Source organism: Schistocerca serialis, chromosome 3 (assembly GCF_023864345.2).
Source record: "Schistocerca serialis cubense isolate TAMUIC-IGC-003099 chromosome 3, iqSchSeri2.2, whole genome shotgun sequence".
NCBI classification, from domain to species: domain Eukaryota; kingdom Metazoa; phylum Arthropoda; class Insecta; order Orthoptera; family Acrididae; genus Schistocerca; species Schistocerca serialis.
The window spans coordinates 656,468,227-656,487,249 of record NC_064640.1 but is presented as its reverse complement, the minus strand read 5'-3'; the positions used below and the strand labels follow the sequence as shown (position 1 = coordinate 656,487,249).

Genomic DNA, 19,023 nt, shown 5'->3' with positions numbered 1-19,023 from the left:
ATACTATAAGTTTCTCACATTTACACCCTGGGGTACTAGATGCAGAGTTAGTGCTTATGATGGAAAAGTTCTTTAAGATTTCCTTATTGATTTTCTATGTGGCTGCCTGTGGCTCCGTCACATAATAGGTAAAAAATTTCCCTCCATCAAGACTGGAACAGAGAGCCAATGCAGCATCCACTTTATGGCACGACTCCTTTACCCCACAGCTAGTGAAGCGATGTGGCATTCACCTCTCATGTATTGCTTGGAAGTGACTTCTAGCTTGGATCTCAAAGATGTGGCCATATATGGGCAGAATACCAAAAATATATATCATTGAGTATTATTCCCATTTGTGTAACAAAGTTAAGGAACTAGAGCATAGTTACTAATAATATGCAGAAGAGCAGCAACTGCAAACTAAAAGCCACAACTCCCCCCCCCCCCCCCCCCCCCCCCCCCCCCTCCGTCTTCGGTGTACTGAAAATGGAAGCGATCATTCGCTATTACACATTGAATGTGACTCGGAAAGCAACATTATCATCTGAATTTCAATCCACCTCCTGACAACTTCCTTAATGATTTCTGAACTACTCTCACTGCTGTGTTGCCTGTCTCATGAATTTTGTAAAGCGTTGTGACAGCTGGCAGTCAGTGCTGAGTGCAGACATCTGCAAAGATCTTCACTGTTGTAGGAGGAAAATAATCTTTGCTGCATGTTCCCCATACCACAATTAGTAAAATAATTTAAGACTCATTCTGCTAAAAACCTCAAGTGTCACCAAGTCCTCAAAAAGGATATGTTAGTGGTAAGAATGTATGAATGACAATCAACTGTTTGATATGCGAGTGGGAAGCTCTCTGGTTTTTACATTTCTGATGGCATAGTAATGGCACAAACTGCTGTGTGTTATTCTCTGAGAAATTGCAAATAAACCTTTCATGTCACCTTTACAATGAAGTAATGGTAGAAAATAAAGTCAAATTTGTTCTGTGTAGCTCCATATATATTTATACTTTAGTTTAGTAAAAAGCATATTTACAGATCGTAGCTGTAATTTTCTCATGAAATAAGGAATTGCTGTAAATAATACTACTCAACACAGCTTGCTTCACATGATGATATGCCAGTTATAACAACATTTTTCCATGTGTAACAATTTTTTATGCACCTTGTTTTGTAAATATTTTTACATGTTATACAACTGGTTAAACATGAGTCACTTTACAGTTAAATTGTGCACTGCCGTTTGCAATATTTCTCTCATGATCAATTTGAAAACAATGTTTCTTATATTTGGGATCAGATTGAATAATCTGACTTAATGAATGTAGACCGCAATTCATGAGCTGCTAAGGAAACAAAAATGACAAAAAAGTTAGCGATTTGCTATCATCTCATAGAATTGGGTCTACTGCCAGTGGTCTGTGTTTTCCCAATGCTATATTTTGACATCGTAACTTGACATCTTCATCAGGTGTTTCGTGAGACTAATTGCTCTAGTTGCATGAATTTTGCAGATAATTGGATAACAAATATTACTGTTGCATATGCAACTGAAATGACACATAATACACAGGTTCTATATGTTACAGTTAATTAAATAATCAGCTTGTTGCATTGCAGCTTTCACTGTTGTGAAATATATTGACCATTAGTTATTTGAATAAATAGGTACAGTAATCCAATACACATGTATCTGACATGGATTGGCATAATCACAAAACAATGACTAAGGAAAGGATGTCATGACAGTCCTATCACACAAACAGCAAGAAAAATGTTTGTGAATCCCTGTCTTGTCTCAAAAAGAAATACATGTGAAAGAAGAGTTTAAAAATCTTTGGAAACTTAGTGCTAGTTGACAGCCTTCCAGAACTGAGCTGAAATGTCCTAAATTCACGTGATGTTTCTTTGTAATTATGATTAAATACTCTGAACCATTACTGTGTAATAAATGATAGCGAGAAATAAAATTAATTTTCTGACTGTTAGAAGGTTATTTTATTGCCTCTTTCTGACTTTGCCACTATTTTGGCAATTAGAGAATTTTCACGTTACTGATGCCTCACTAGCTGCGTACTGCTGCTAGTGTAGTCATAGATTCAAATATTCCTCTACTGTTATTTAAAACAACCACAACGAAATTAAGTAAAAGAATGTTCATAATGCAGTGCTGTGTAGATCAAAATTGCAGCTTTTCATTACAGTCAGGTGACTGACGGAGTTTGCTAAATTCACTGATTATTATTATTATTATTATTTGTTAGTTCATAGACATTTTTCTGTTGGTTAGTTTCATTATTTCTTGAATGGTGGAGCTGGCAGAATGGAAACACAGAATGTTCACTGCACGTAACATTCGTATTTACCCAAAGTATTCATTTTCTGAGCGACAGCAGAATACCCAATCAGAAAAACTGAAAACATGGAGCCAATAAAGTAAGTGAATATCTGCATCTAGTGTCATAATTTATGAGACATCCATAGTGAGTATGTGGAGTGGGAGTGGGCATCAATGATGCTATGGTTTACTGTAACATTTGTTTATTGTCTCCACTACGAGGTGACAGTTTGCTGTGAAAGAAATTAAGTCATTGGCAGAAAGATGCAAGCATAGGGCATTTTGCTGTGATTAACTGGCCTATAGTGAGACGTGTTGTGTGTCGAGTTGATGCTGTTCACATGCTTTAGAGCAGTTCTTTCACAAGCAGAAATAAAGGCTGGGCTATAATGTGGCTACCAACAGTCCCAGTTATAGTAAAATTGTGTTAGTTTGACATCATGAATCGGCAGTGTATGGATATTCTCTGCAAATCCCAGAACATCTGCCAATCTCTGCCATCATATTACTATGGTCTTCAGTCCAAAGTCTCATTTGATGCGCCTCTTCACACTACTGTATAGTGCACCGCACGATGGTAACCGCATTGCACGTGTGGTGATGTCACCAGGGCAAGTCTCTTGTTGTAACTAACTATTCTATATTCGGGGCAATCACAGCTGTTGGAAGACTCGATGTTACAAAGAACTCCGCTAACAGCTGGTAAAATCATTGTTCATTAAAACACAACTGGTTTTGCAGCCTACTGCTGCATCATCAGGTGTAACCTACATGGTAAAAAGCAAAGTACAGGAATGTCTAAAATGTACTCACAATGTTTAAAGATCATAGACATACCCATCGCTCCTAGTCAAAATTTACCATTCACAGAATATTGTCAATACTAGGGTGAGTGTACGGTAAAGAAAATGTACTCCATTCTTTAAAATTTGTCTTCATCTCAAAAGAAATAAGAAAATATTTTATGGTGAGTGGACAATAAAAGTTTGTGGAAAGGGGCTGAATAGATGGTAAAAAGGGTCGCCACTTTTACCAGCGAGTTTAAAACAGAATTTTATTATATACTAACACCTAATCATACAAATAATCAAAATTACCCAGAATGTTATGGTGCTTTAATTCCAATTATTCAACATGAACTGTGTGATTATGTTTTTATATCTAGAAATTTCTACTTCCTCTAATATCTTCAAAATATGGCCTTTTTTTCCTTTGAACCCTTTTTTAATTTCCTGTAGTGCCTGTGATGCTGTGCCCCTCTTCACATAAGTGTGCTGTTAATGCAGATCGTGGGTTATTTAAGGTAATGTGTTCCCGAAATCTTATTTGAAATGACCTACCAGTCTGCCCCATATATTTCTTAGGGCAATCATTGCACTAATGCGTGGATAGCTTCCGTTCTGCCAGCCAACTAGTCTCTATCATTTGTGTGGGCCGCTTTTCCTTTGCCCTGCACCGAGCTGCACTGTCATCCCACTGGTAAGAAATTGCCACCCGACACCTTCCAGTTATTTGCATAGTGCTGCGACTAATCATGTTAGCAGTGACAATTTTTTATCGCCAATTTGGCCCCTTTTTATAAACTTTTTTCTTCCATTCACTATAAACTATTTTCGTTTCTCTTTTTGGATACAGGAAAATTTTAAAGAATGGAGTATGCCTTCTTTACCTTAGGCTCATCATTGTGCTTACAATACTCTTTCAATAGTAAATTTTGACTAGAAGCGATGGGTATGCCTATCATCTTTTAACATTGTGAGCACATTTTAGACATTCCTTTATTAATTTTAATATCCACAAAATGTGGTGATGGTGTAATTTGCTTTTTATCACCACGTAGGTTGCACCTGATGCTGCAGCTGTAGGCAGCGAAACCGGTTGTGTTCCAATAAACAACGATTTTACAGCTGTTTCCACCTCTTATTATGGGCAAAGTCACTAGGTGCTAGGTTTTAGGGAAACAAATGAATGCCAAAGGTATATAGCTAAGTCTGAATTTTGAGGCAGGGGATCATCATTTCTTACCACTGGAAACCAGAAGTATCATCATGACACCAGGGCTATGCTGGACAGTGAGACTACTGGGCATCGCCAACCATAGGCATGGTATCGAGAGCGGAATGCACCTGCCCGCCAGTACCAAGTCCTTCATGGGACTTTATGCCACAGTCCCACTGACCTGCTGTCCATGCCTGCCGCAGCCAATGCTGGTAGGACTTCGCACCACGGCGCTAGCCACTGTCCAACCACTGCCAGAGGGCAGTGATTTGTACCCCGCGCACAGTTGTCTTCATGCACAATCGTGATGACGCGAGTGGACCAGAGCTCTACAACACCAAGGAACAGCTGAGGCCTCCAAAGGGCTGGTTGCCAACAAAGACCCTTCTGTCAGCATCACCTTGTGCTGGCTCTGCAGCCAGGGCAGAAGCCACTGCCCATACGCCAGTGCTGGCCAGTGGCAAACAGGAGAGAGATATTTGCCTCAATACGTCATGTATTGAAGTCAATAAATGCCATTCTTAACTGTCAACAGTGTCTCCAATAGGTTCACCAGCCCACCACTGGCACTCTCCGCTGTGGTTTCATTAAAGGATCTTCGAGCCTGTCACCAAGCCATTTGGTGATAGCAGGAGGAGCCACAATGCCTACAGTACCCTCATTGGGGTGCATGCAGCACTTTTGTTTTGATATTGTTTCACTGCTAGGTCACGGCAAGCCAGTGGGTTTTGTCAGGGGTTGAGTAATACTTGTAGGTTCAGTGTGTGATGGTGGAATGCAGACAGTATTTTCTGAGGACGTGTAAATAGGTGTTAGTTTTCATCTGGTTGGTATGGGTTGAATGAGTGTCATGAGCAAGATGTTTAGCTCACTGACTAGTAGTAAATAAGCTGTTAGCCATAAGAAGTGATTCGGGAAGTGAAGATAAGATTAGTTGGCCACTGTTTTGTTGTAAACAAGTATGAGCAGTCACTAAGGGGAGACTAAGTTGTTTTAAGAAACAACATGGTAGTAACACAGTTAGATGTTCTCATAATTTGATTTTGTTTTGTGCGAAGCAAGGAATGTGGTTTGGTATTTAGCCGTGTAAATTAGTGACTAGTGTTAAGATAATGGTATGTTTAAGTGGATTTTATTTTCTAATTTACGATTGTGTAACTGATCAGAGGTAACCATGTTGGACCTGGCATCATTGTGGTGCTGCTGGTTTCCAGCAAAAAGGAGTGTTTGCATCCTTCAAAATTCAGACTTATTTATGCAACTCTGGTGCACATTTGTTTCACTAAAACACAGCGTTTAGTTGCGTTTCCCGTAACATGATACTTGCACTGATGAGGGAATGTCACCCCCCCCCCCCCCCACAGCCCATAGTTACACGGTTACCACTGTGTGTGTGTGTGTGTGTGTGTGTGTGTGTGTGTGTGTGTGTTTGTTTTTACTCTGACCCAGTTCTCTACTGTGATTACATCTACAATTAATCCGTGAGACAAGTAAGTAATAGTAAGTCTGTTACTCTAAATTACTAAGCAAATTATTGTATTAATCTCTGAATCCATAACTCTTTCTTTCACCTCCCACTTGTACTGCTTAATCTCACATCGTCTCAAATATTGCGAAACAAATTCTTGCCACGCTTATGCAAAACAACTTGTAACACTCCATTCCACACCTACAAACTAAATTGACAATATTTTTTCTTAATAAATTATCCTTAACATATAGCTTCAACAAAACTTTGTCTGGCTGTATTAAACTGATTTGCTTGACATCTCATCTGTCTGTGTGTCCAGTGGTTTCTTAACCCTTTGTTTTGGGACAAATTTCGAAATTTTGTCATTCTGAAAAAAGTTCTCCTTATGTGTCCCAAGACAACATACTCCAAAAAACCATCCTCACAAGACACATACATACAGCCCTACCGTTCACAACACTTTGACAGTGTGTCCCTCTTATTCCTGATACTTTAGGGCTGCTTACAGACTGCATTCTTCTCAAAATGTATGGTTGCTATTCCTGCTCACCTGTAACAACTTCCTGGAGCCTGGCGGTGCTATACCATATGAATTACTGCTTAATGTATTTGTGCATGCTTTAACTGCTTTGTGTTGTACACTAGATGCACCTCGTGACAACTCTACACTATCATCAGCTTTCTGTCACCAAAGATTAACTTCGGCATGATGTTCAGTCAGAACGTTTACTTTTATGCTCGTGTTGCACCCTTCACCCACTTTATACTCATTGTGTGCACCAAACCGCAGTTGTGCTGTAAATGGCTTGCTGCACATGTCAGCTGTTTGCCCTGCAAAGCTGTGACCCAGTACTTGTGCTTGCGCCACATTCTCAGCCTTTGATGTACACTCTTAAATAGATACAGCTCTGTCTACTTGATTATCCACTCTACGAACTGGTCTCTTTCTTTTTTACTGTTCATCCTGCTTCTAAGAACATGTGTGTTCCTGTACCTTTTCTACTGCAACATCTGCAGCACAAATATCAACAAATGTTTGTGCATTCTCTGTAATACCAAAAACAACAGAATTGTCTGCCATTCCAGTCTGCACAATGCACTTTCCTGTACATCTGGCCCAGGCTCGCTGGTCACAACACAACACCAAACACCACCCAATGGGGAAGATATTACTGCATGTGAATCACTCATGTTGCTATCCCCACACTTAATCCCTTCACAGTACAGCTCACATTAAATCCTGCTAACTCATACTCCACAATTCCACTGGATGTCAGAGCACATCCTTTTGGATTACTCATCCTAACTTCAACAATGTCCACCTCCCATAAATTCTCAGGAACTTGAATTTTATCACTGTCTAAAACTACTTTAACCTACCGATGCCGAGCAGTGCGGAGCATTATTTGTGTTTTGGGCCCATGTGGAAACGAATAGCTGGGGAATCGATGAGACAGCTTTTCATGAATGTTCATAAATACACGGCTATTACAAATGATTGGAGCGATTTCATAAATTCACTGTAGCTCCATTCATTGACATATGGTCACTACACACTACAGATACGTAGAAAAACTCAAAGTTTTGTTCGGCTGAACCCGGACTTCAGGTTCCTGCCGCCACAGCGCTCGAGAGCACAGTGAGACAAAATGGCGACAGGAGCCGAGAAAGCGTATGTCGTGCTTGAAATGCACTCACATCAGTCAGTCATAACAGTGCAACGACACTTCAGGACGAAGTTCAACAAAGATCCACCAACTGCTAATTCCATTCGGCGATGGTATGCGCAGTTTAAAGCTTCTGGGTGCCTCTGTAAGGGGAAATCAATGGGTCGGCCTGCAGTGAGCGAAGAAACGATTGAACGCGTGCGGGCAAGTTTCACGCGTAGCCCGCGGAAGTCGACGAATAAAGCAAGCAGGGAGCTAAACGTACCACAGCCGACGGTTTGGAAAATCTTATGGAAAAGGCTAAAGCAGAAGCCTTACCGTTTACAATTGCTACAAGCCCTGACAACCGATGACAAAGTCAAACACTTTGAATTTTCGGCGCGGTTGCAACAGCTCATGGAAGAGGATGCGTTCAGTGTGAAACTTGTTTTCAGTGATGAAGCAACATTTTTTCTTAATGGTGAAGTGAACAGACACAATGCGCGAATCTGAGTGGTAGAGAATCCTCACGCATTCGTGCAGCAAATTCACAATTCACCAAAGTTAACGTGTTTTGTGCAACTGCTAAAACTGGTGGCGACTCTGTAATGGTGTGGGGCATGGACAGTTGGAGTGATATGGGACCCCTAATACATCTAGATAGGACTCTGACAGGTGACACATACACACAGCACATGACACCCAACAATCGGCAGAACTCTCTGTTTGTTTGTAAAAAGTGAATACATGCTATTTTTTTCATTCCAACACTTCCAATAGGTCAATGAAACAGAAATGACCTCATATCCTCTGAAGCTCAAGCAAAAACAGCAAATTATAAATATGGTCAACAGTGGAGACAAAAACAATGGTTGCAGAATACTTCCAAACCCTGATGTCTGCTCTCTCATCAGTAGAAGTTCAAGACAGAAAACAGAGGAAAATCTGGCAAGCTGTTCAGTGAGAGGCCGTAGTAAGTGCTTGAGGCCAGTCAAATATGAAGAAATGAAGGATTTGCTGTTTGCATGATTCCAACACATGTGCTCACAGTAAGTTCCATTGTCCAGCCCCACACTTCAAAAAAAGGCTCGCAAAATTGCCAGAAAAATGGAATTTCTGGGTTGGTATGTTTTGGGAGCTGGCTACGGTGTTTTAGAAAGACGCATGAAATCAGTGTTGTCATTCTGTGGGAAGGCACATAGAGTAAACAAGGAAGATACCAATGAGTGGTTGCAGTGATTTCAATCCAAGCTCTCTCATTTGCAACACCCAACAGACATGTTTAATATGGATGGAGCCGTCATTTTCTGTAAAAAAACACTACATGTCAAGGGTTAAAAATGTTGTGGAGGGAAAAGCAGCAAGGAGAGGCTGGCAGTGGTCTTGTGTTGTAATTCAGATGGTTCTGAGAAACTAAACCATTAGTGACTGGAATACAAAAATCCAGGTTTTTTTTTATGTTAACTGTCGGTGAATTGGTCATGCCACCACTAAAGAATAACAATAAAGCTTGGATGATCAAATCTCTATTCTGTAGCTGGCTCTTGGCAACAAATGGCCATGAGGAAGAGAAGTATTTTGTTAACTCTTAAACACTGCTTGGCTCAACAGTTCAATAAACTCTAAGTTCTGAACATAGAAGTTTTCTTCTTCTTAGCACCAAGAGCAGTCTGCAGCCATTGGATCAAGGCATTATCACCTCAATGAAGTGTAATTATAGATACCTATTGCTCAAGGCCACCATCAGTGCAAACAAACTACAAGAAACAATTCCAAATTTAATGCGCTGCAATTATCGATAGCATATCTGATGCTTGGGATGAAGTTAAAACAGACACCATAACTAACCATTTCATGAAGGCCTGGACAGTAGCTGGTAACATTGCTGAAGCTGAAGGGGAAACTAATCAGCCTACATTTGAACTTACTCATAATGTTGATACTATTTTGGATTCTAATGCTGCTCTTCTACATGCTTACAACTAGTTGCTGCTTTCTTGTACCATCAATATGGGAGAATGGATGTAGGCAGATGACAACTGTGTTGCTGAAGAACCTGTCATCAGTTCTGTTCATGCAGAAGGGAATAGTAATGCTTTACTGTCATCTCCTGAGGAGGAATGTGAAGGTATTACACTACCACACCACACTGAAGTTGCAGCTGCAATTGCTAATCTCGAGAGATTTGCTGCCACTTCTGATGCTTCCACAGTATTTCAGGTTGCTCTGGATGTGGTATCTTCAGATTGCCATAATATTCCGACCAACAGTCCAACAACCAACAAGTAATGATTTTTTTTTTTTTTCCAAATTAATGTACAGAAGTATAACAGTTAATGGATAAGGAATGTAAAATAAAATGAGTTCTAATTAAAGCTTAGGGTGTTGAAGAACGGCACATTAAAGCATTTCTTAAAATTATTGTTTGTCACATTACATGAGACACTTATCTTCCACGATAAGTATGTTATCATACTGTTTGGAAAAAATCAGCATTTGATGATATGCACATATACTTTCTCAATTAAACAAATGCCGTAAATATTATTGTATGTATGCAGTACAATTATTTTTATTTTTTCTCGGAGATCATGAAAACTGAGCACCCTCATTCGCTGGTGTCCATAAAACAGAAAAAATGTACTTGACAGTCATGTTTTCACAAAAAACTCATTAATTCAAACTTAACTACTACAAATAAGCTATTTTATAGTACCTTAAAATTAAGTTACATGACGGTCTACTGTACACAATAAGAACAAGACTATAAGAACTCTGTTATAATTGAAAGATAATGAACTGCCTTTTGAAAGTTAATTCCCTCAGACACGAAACATTCATTCCTGCTCTGTCTTGAGCATTTCAAGAAAAACATTAGCAATTTCTTAAAGGTAGACTTATTTACATAAAATATCAGATAGCAAAAGAGATTTCAAATGCCATACATACCATTGAGCATTTGGCTTAGATTGCATGTTTTTGACACCACCATCAACTGGAACAGCTACAGTGAGATTCAGTAGAGGTGAGGCTGAAGACATAGCATGACTGTTGTATTTGTAGTCAATTCTGAGGTCAGTATGGCTCGATTCACATTTCCAATAAGCTACCAGCTGGAATGGACAGGACCCTGCTCCACTCTTTGGCTTTATCTATCAAAAATAAGTTTTGTAGTGGCATAGATCATGATGCACGCAGAAAGTGATAACAAAACATGACAAGACAGATAAAAATGTAACAGGGACTGCATATAACACAAAAAACCTTATGCTGATAAGGAAGCATATAGTGGAAAAGACCAGACTGGTTCTTTCGAAGGAACCAGCTACTTGGTATCCTTAGTCAGTTTAAGGAAACCATGGAAAACCTAAATCTGGATGGCAGGTCAAGGTTTGAAACTTGTCCTTACTAAATGCGAGTCCAGTGTTTTGACTGCACTGCCACCTTCCTTGGTGAAAGCCTCTTATCAAAGCTTATGGAATAACAACAGAGATCATGTAGGTCACCTTACAGCCAAATGTGTCACTGGGTGAGATTTAAGTATTGTTTCCCACAAAATCAGCCATAAATTTTGCCATCTAATATTTGATTATTATAAATTATTCCATTACATTACATATAATACATTAAATGGCAACTGAGATCAAAATTCCATAATTCAATAGAATGAAAACAAGATTAATCTCTGTAACCATTTCTGTTCGTTTATCCTCTCTCTCTCTCTCTCTCTCTCTCTCTCTCTCTCTCTCTCTCTCTCGTAATAAAACTAAGCTAGTAGAAAGTACACTGCCTGACCATAAAAAGTGAAGCACTCAGAAGACGTGATCATATGTCAATATAACTTCGTACACATACTGACCCCTTGGCAGGTACATACATTATTAGAGCTGCAATTCTTTGTGACAGGTAGAAATGGCCACCAGAGAGCATTAGTGCTGCCCGTGGTTAGTGTAGTTACTAGGCCCGGTAGGGTATACAATGGGCATGAACATGTCAATTGTTGAGATATTACTGTGAAGGACACGGAGATGGCACGTATTTGTGTTACTGTTTTATGAGAGCCTCATTGTGCCTCTCAATTTGGCCAGCTGATTTGTGGGACATTCGGATGTGAGAGTGGTGCAATGTTGGACTATACGGGAATGTGAAGGCAGGCATACTCATCGTCAAGGTTTCGCTCGACCAGTCTGACCACCACAAGGGACAATCACTGTATTGTACACAAAGCACATCATAAACCTGTCACTTCTTGCCTGCCATAGGAGAACAAGAAGTGGACTTCCTGCAAAATTCTGTGTCATCTCACACCATTGGTCAGAAACTAACTGCAGCTGGACTTGGGAATTACTGTCCCATGCATTGGCTGCTGTTAACACCACAACACTAATGGATGTGTCTGGAGTGCTATGGTGACCAGAAAGCATCGACTGCTGATTTGTGTGTCAGACTGTGTTCAGTAATCAATCATAGTTCTGCACTGCACTGGATGACCAACGTTGGCGCTTTTTTAATTTGACGTGATATCGTTTTCACTGAAATGTCACCTACCCTGTCAACCCATGAAGTTTCATTTCATTTCGTTTACTCCTCCCCTTCAGGGTGTTTTTTTTGTCATGTAGTGTATAAAATTACCATTTCCAATGATGCAATATCCAGACAATGCAATCAAATGGTACACCCAATAATTCAATGCACCAGGTTGTGGATGGAACATGGACAACATGATAAGCATGTTAATTCCAACTATAACCTCAGTATTTCACGTGCTTTTCTTACCATAATATTGGGTTAGTGAGTACAGTAAACATGACAGCACAGTATTGACTAGCGCAATTTGTGCAACTGACTTTATTTCAAGGGGATCTTGCGGTGGGACTGTGGGTGGTCTTTCTGAAGAGCTGCCAGAGACCTTCGAGATGAGGCATCAGTACTGGTGCTAGTGATTCTTTATTCTGGTAGTAGCAATTATGATTCAAAACAGTCACTGCACAACAATGGGAGCATAAACAGGGTGTATACACGGACAAGGAAAAAAATCCTGGATTTTTCCAGGATTTCCTGGTTAAAAATACACTTTCTCCCGGACAAAAATAAACTTTCCCCCATGTTAAATGACAGGATACTTTCCCTCGGAGCTGTAAAACTTATCAATCCTTCGAAGGGTTAAAGTTTCATGTACCGGCTTGAAATTCCTAGCACATTAGTGAACAACCATGAGTGGAGGACAAGGAGGGGGGATTATTCAAAAAGTCAATGGTTTAAATTAATATACAAGTGTGGCTGCAAGAGAAGCTGCACTTTCACATATAATACTGGTCTCTAAGATCAATTAGCCACCAGAAAAGCTAAGATTCCACGTATAAATTGGTCTTATTTTTACGTGTGTTACACTTTAAGATAAATCACATAAACCCACTAGTAAAATTTTTAAGTTTTAAATGAGACACAAACGGTCTATGATTTAAGAAATTCATCACACATTCTCATATGCCACATAACTCATCTTGTGTAAAAGGATATTTACATTGACAGTGACTCTTTTCAAACCACCATTTGCTATATTTTCCCGCAAGCTATTGGAAACAGGTTCATTTCATCAGTTGTGTCGTTAACCGCCAGAAAACAGTTGTTACTGCCCATGCGCAGCCTGAATGTTCATATGTTTAAAGTATTAAGAGAACTTACACAATGTAACAAAAGAAACACGACATTAGATGGTAATCCAAGAGCATCGGAATTTCGCAAACCTTACTAAAATACCCAGTTCCACTTGAAAGGTACATTCGTATGTCCAGATTCACAATGAAGTAGGCCCCAACCTGATATTAAGCTTTTCAGTGTGGTTTTCAGGATGTAAATTTTCTTGGAGTACCAACACTGCATTATCTCATGTTTGGTTCTTTATTATTGTGGTGTTGAATGAAATAAACACTTGCACCTGGTGGCTGAACTTCCCCGAATAGGAGCCTCCCGGCCAACGATACCATACGCTCATTTAATTTTATTGATAATGCCATTATTGCAACTTTGTCAGGGATGTGTTGTAATTACAATAGTACACCGCTAAAATTCTCATGATTTTTCACTTCTGAAAGTTGACATGTCTGCATACGTGCCAGAAGATGAAAACATGCACTTGAAATCCAGCAAACAGTTGAAACTAGCCAATAGTATGGAACGAAACACTTAATTTCAAATAAATTGACTTCCTCAGTGGAAAATATTAATAACAACCTAATTTCTTTATCAAACCGACGAAAATAGCTTCACCATTCTGCAAGGCGATTAATGCTTGACTGTTAAAAACCTGGAAATAAAATAAAACCAAAATACAAGCGAAAAACATATTATAGCCTTCCATAATTATGTGAATCTATTTTACCTATGAAATCTATGAATTCTGTTTTGTTTTCATTTAACGTGAGATCTGTAAACGAAGAGGAAACAGCAACATAACTAAATGTAAACAATGCATGCCAGAAAGTATTTTCTGGGTAGCATCTGGCTGCTCGCTACAGCCACGCTTCCAAGTATCCAGAAGCGGGAGAATGTAGTGTTCATACGCCACTGGCATCTTCTCTAACGAAACTAACGGAAACAATTGTGATGTCACGTTCATTGCAAGCAGTTTGCTGTTATAAAGTATTGCATAGTCTTTCGTCCTAATGCCTTTAACACGTTTTGTTGTTGGCAGGCATGTGTGTGTGTGCAGTTTGTTTTGTTGTAAATGGAGCATTTCCTTTGCAACTTAGGTTTTACTTAATTTTTTCTCTTGTTTATGTTTTATTCCAGCAATATAATTCTGCAATAGCAAGGTAGAGTAATATTCTTTGTTAGACTATCAGTTGTTAGAAATCAAAATTACAAAAATTTAATTGAAAACTAAAACTCTGAAAAATTTCCGGAGTGCTATAAAATTCCCATGTTTTTCCCAGTTTTCTCCTGGATGAAAAAATTCAGGGTCTCCTGGTTGTCCCGGGGCGTATAAACCTTGATAAAATAAAACCAATTTTGTGCCAAGAATATTGGCTAGGACCACCACGAACTTTTAATTTGAGTTGGTACAACAAGCTAGACTGAACCTAACCAGGCTTCCTCTCTTATATTATGACTATTCAGCCTGCCAACAATACTTTAGCAAAAGACAACTTAGGTATGAATGATTGAAAGTTGTGTTAAGCCATCACTGATGGTTGTTTGGGAGTGTAGTATTGAAAAAGTGAGTGGCAGCTACTGGACTGTCTAAGGGGACAACATATGAGACGAACTCTTCGCAGCATCATGATGTGGACAGCCACAGTCCACGATAACCCCACACATGAGATCTCTGTTGCAGGAATACTCGACAGAGCAGGATACACAGAAGAATGCTGAAGATAAGGTGGGTAGATCACATAACTAATGAGGAGGTATTGAACCGGATTGGGGAGAAGAGAAGTTTGTGGCACAACTTGACTAGAAGAAGGGATCGGTTGGTAGGACATGTTTTGAGGCATCAAGGGATCACAAATTTAGCATTGGAGAGCACCGTGGAGGGTAAAAATCGTAGAGGGAGACCAAGAGATGAATACACTAAGCAGATTCAGAAGGATGTAGGTTGCAGTAGGTACTGGGAGATGAAGAAGCTAGCACAGGATAGAGTAGCATGGAGAGCTGCATCAAACCAGTCTCAGGACTGAAGACCACAACAACAACAATTGTCCAACAAACCAATGTACATACCACCACTTCTCACATTACCGAAAGTGCTCTGCGCAAGGTGCAGCTACCCAGTCAATACAATAACGAAACCTGTCCCTCATTGAGACTGTATGGGGCCATGATAGAATGGAATCTGCATTACTGACAACATCCAGTGACATTTCTACATTTCTGTCATCTTCTCTATGGAAAAATCACAGAAATGCATTATAGCTAGGAGAGAATGCCCATATAATATGTGAATAGAACATTATTTTACATGCACCACTGGTTCAGAGCATCCAGTTTTTATTTATGCTAAACTATATGGTTAGATACTTAAGTACATCAGCAGAACGTTTCACATAAAACTGAAATAGTATCCTGAGAAGTTTAAATTTTTTGCTATTGTTGTCAAAAAGGAAAAAAACTGTTTTTCTAAATACCATTACATATACATTTCCTAGTAGCCTTTTATGCAAATAACAGCTCATATGGAGTAACAATAGTTTAGGAAAACTAAAGAGCAATAAAATTATGAATGGATGGCTTGGGACAGGAAGCACTGCCCTTCAACATTTAACTGCTGTGTGCTCATAACAAGAAAGTCACCTGGAATTTTGTTCCAACAATACATCTGAATGAACTCCACAGACTGTGCTGAATGACACACCCCTGCATAAAAATTTTTATCTTCAACCATGATGACAATACAACTAATTTAGGATAATATCCAACACTGCTTGCCAGTAATAATATGACAATATATGCAGTATTATAATATCAAACTACACTTATGCTGATTGTTGATCTTTGTCGCATATATCAATTGATAAAAAAATTCAGGATGCAAATTTTGACATTCAATAACAGAAATTGGAGAAGATCACCTGGATGTTCAAACTTTTCAGTTAGAAATTTCAGGGAAAAACACAGCAATGTGCAGGCACTTATCTCTTTTCTTATAACAATGGATTTATTCTAAGATAAAACAACCTTTACACAAAATAACTAGGTAGAAAATGTTACTCTGCAGACACAGGAAGAGCCTGTATCTCAGAAATCTTAAAACGACATGGGTCACAATTGATATGCTATCCTGTCTGACATAATTATCCACAAAATTTAATTCTTTCAAGGAATGAACTCTGTGTATGATGCTTTTCTTAGTTAGAGGACCAAAATTTGCAGGAGTGGTGCACAGAACTAGCATACTTTTAACGATACATAACAAAAGAAAAGCTGAGGTATTCCAGGTAACAACAATAATCTCAAAATAAGAATACAATAATGTATCTTGAATATTACCATATGAATTACTACAGAGTACTTGGCATGATGTATCATGACACACTAAAATTAATACAATGAAAATTACAGCTTACGAAATATATCTCTAACCTTTGAGGCTTCTCAGTTGCACATGTGCAAATAACTGAAAATAAACAAATAAATAAATAAATGTCACCCTGGAAGACTGCAGCTGTACTGAAACTTAAATTTTTTCACCCAGTTAGCCCACAAGTAAAGAAATCTACGCAAGATGTAACACCAGCTTAACTTGTGTTTTTTAGTATCACAGGAAATGCTGATTGAAAAATGAGGAGGACAAATTTTGCACCTCTCTCATGATTTGCATTGATTTGTTCTTTGGCTCAGCAATCTCTTTCACAAACTATTCAAAACAAAGCAATTGCTTCATCAGGCACCAATATAAACCTCCAGCCTCAGTGCAATTCAGCAGAGCAAGCTTGGTCTCTAATTATAAACACGACAAAGCAGTTTGTGTATACTATTCAGTCTGTCAATGTACCTCAACGGGCCATTTCAAACTTGAAACTTATGTGCATTGTCACTTTTTGCAAGAAGTGTTACTAGCAAGGGAAGTCATCTGCAAAATTGCCGTACAACAGCTATGTCATTCAGACATTCAGCTGCTATTGTGAGGCTGAAAATGTTGAAGCTCTACCTCTTAGTAGTTGCCCACGTTCAGTAACACTAGTTATGACCACAACCTATAAATATGGCCCATAGGTATCCATACAAGAATGCATAGAACTGTGCACTGCCTTTTTGCAGGCACTTTGGGAGGGTTTTGTCAATCCAAACACTATACAATTGTCTCCACACAATTAATCAATTGTGCCTCTGTGTGTCCACTACAAACAACAGTAGAAACCTCCAGCACAGTGGTGTGTGAAGGAAGTGAGTACTAGAACACTTGCGGTGGTAACCAGATCAGTGGCATCAGCTGTATTCACCAACAAGTGTAGGATTTGTCTGACAACTGATGATCATTGTAGAAGAGCGCACAAGCGAGGTGTGTGTCAAGTGCGGAGTCCCACGGGTTCAGCAAGCAGGAGAGTCCATCATGTTACAGAACAGTAAAGATGTCGTATGTCTACCACTGCTACCAATGGTAATTAGTGTGCTGAAAGCATTGGGACAGGATCTTTCAGTCTACTGTCAAGTCCAAAGGTCAACATTTTGGTGAGAGATTCATCTTTTATGATGATATATCATGAACATAACATTTACACCTCACAAACAACTTCCTGTCAGAGGCAGAAATCAACTGAATGGAATGACCTGTAGTAGATGTAGACATTAAACCAACTGGTTGAAACTTGCTGGGTGTGATGACAGGAATCCCTCCTTACACACTGGATAATTCTGTATTATGGTGAGGCAGACTTGAGAAGCAATGTCTCAGTCACCCTGGGGATGGTGTGCTGAAGAGGATGCAACCATGTCACACTGCACAGAATGGAGCAAAAAAGGATTAAATGTTACTCAGCAGTAGAATTTACATCATCGACCTTTGAACAGACTGCCTTTATTTGGCTTTTTTTATTTCCCAGTTTTCACAGTAAACATTGTCAAACATTTCCACACCAAGGAATCTAGTTTTCCCCAAATCACAAAGCACGGTGTTAGTCAAATATTGAAGTGTTCCTTTTTCTTCCACGTAATGCAAAGTCACAAAGACGTATCTGCTGTCCCCCTCCATATGCTGCATGCAAGGCACAACACATGATTACACCATGTGACACATTTATGCCATTGCCTTATTGACAGACACATATCAACCTCATATATGACTAGTGTTCTGAGCAGCTAAGAAGGTGCATGATGGGAAAGGTGTGCAGTAGCAAGGAGGTTATGATATGATGCTCCAACTAGCAGCATCATCCTGCTGATTTCAGTCTTTTATCACACATCGCTGAGAGTGCTTTGAATGTTTATTGTTGATTTTTATTTTAGTGTGCATGCATTGACTTGTATATTGGTTGTGAAGTGTTTGTTATGGGCGATTGAATGGAAAACCACCAAGTGTTACACAAAAAACTATGGCTGTAGTGTTCACATAAACAATTTCTTCAGGGGACATTAGGAAGCAAGCTACACGCCTCCATGTGGTGCATGGCAAGAGCAGCTGAAATGAGTGGTGTAGGAATGAGAACCTTACAGTGTATATACACCTAAGTGAATGCGAGTATGAAATTATTGGATCTGCATCTTTTAAATCACCAGGAAAGTGATGCAATCATAAGAAAGAAGCAGGTGATGTGAATGATCCTTCTAAGAATGGTTTACATCACACAATATTCAATATACATTCGAGAGGTGAATACCTGGCAGCAGACACCGTATTTCCTAACAACAGGCAATGGACAATTTTACGAATATTAAAGAACGTGGGAATGGTGGGAGAAAATTACTTATGGAAAGAAGTTATATTGTGGTTGCAAGAACAGTATTTTTAATAGGAATGCAAGATATTTGAGATAGTGGAGCATCTCAAATTTATTACATTGACAAAATGTATGTAAACCAGAACCAGGCGAGGTCAATGTGCTGGAAAATGAGCAATAGGCTTGATGGTCTGAAATTTCCTGTG

The 19,023-nt window shown here is 39.2% G+C and overlaps 1 protein-coding gene across 2 annotated transcripts in view; it reads right to left on the bottom strand.

Annotated features, from left to right (window-relative positions):
• Positions 1-19,023, bottom strand: part of LOC126470537 (F-BAR domain only protein 2-like) — a 302,833-nt gene that overhangs the window by 45,002 nt on the left and 238,808 nt on the right. For both annotated transcript variants that reach the window (XM_050098467.1, XM_050098468.1), the window contains one exon: positions 10,392-10,594. In XM_050098467.1, coding sequence (XP_049954424.1) covers positions 10,392-10,594 — 203 coding nt within the window. The remainder of the gene's footprint in view (positions 1-10,391; positions 10,595-19,023) is intronic.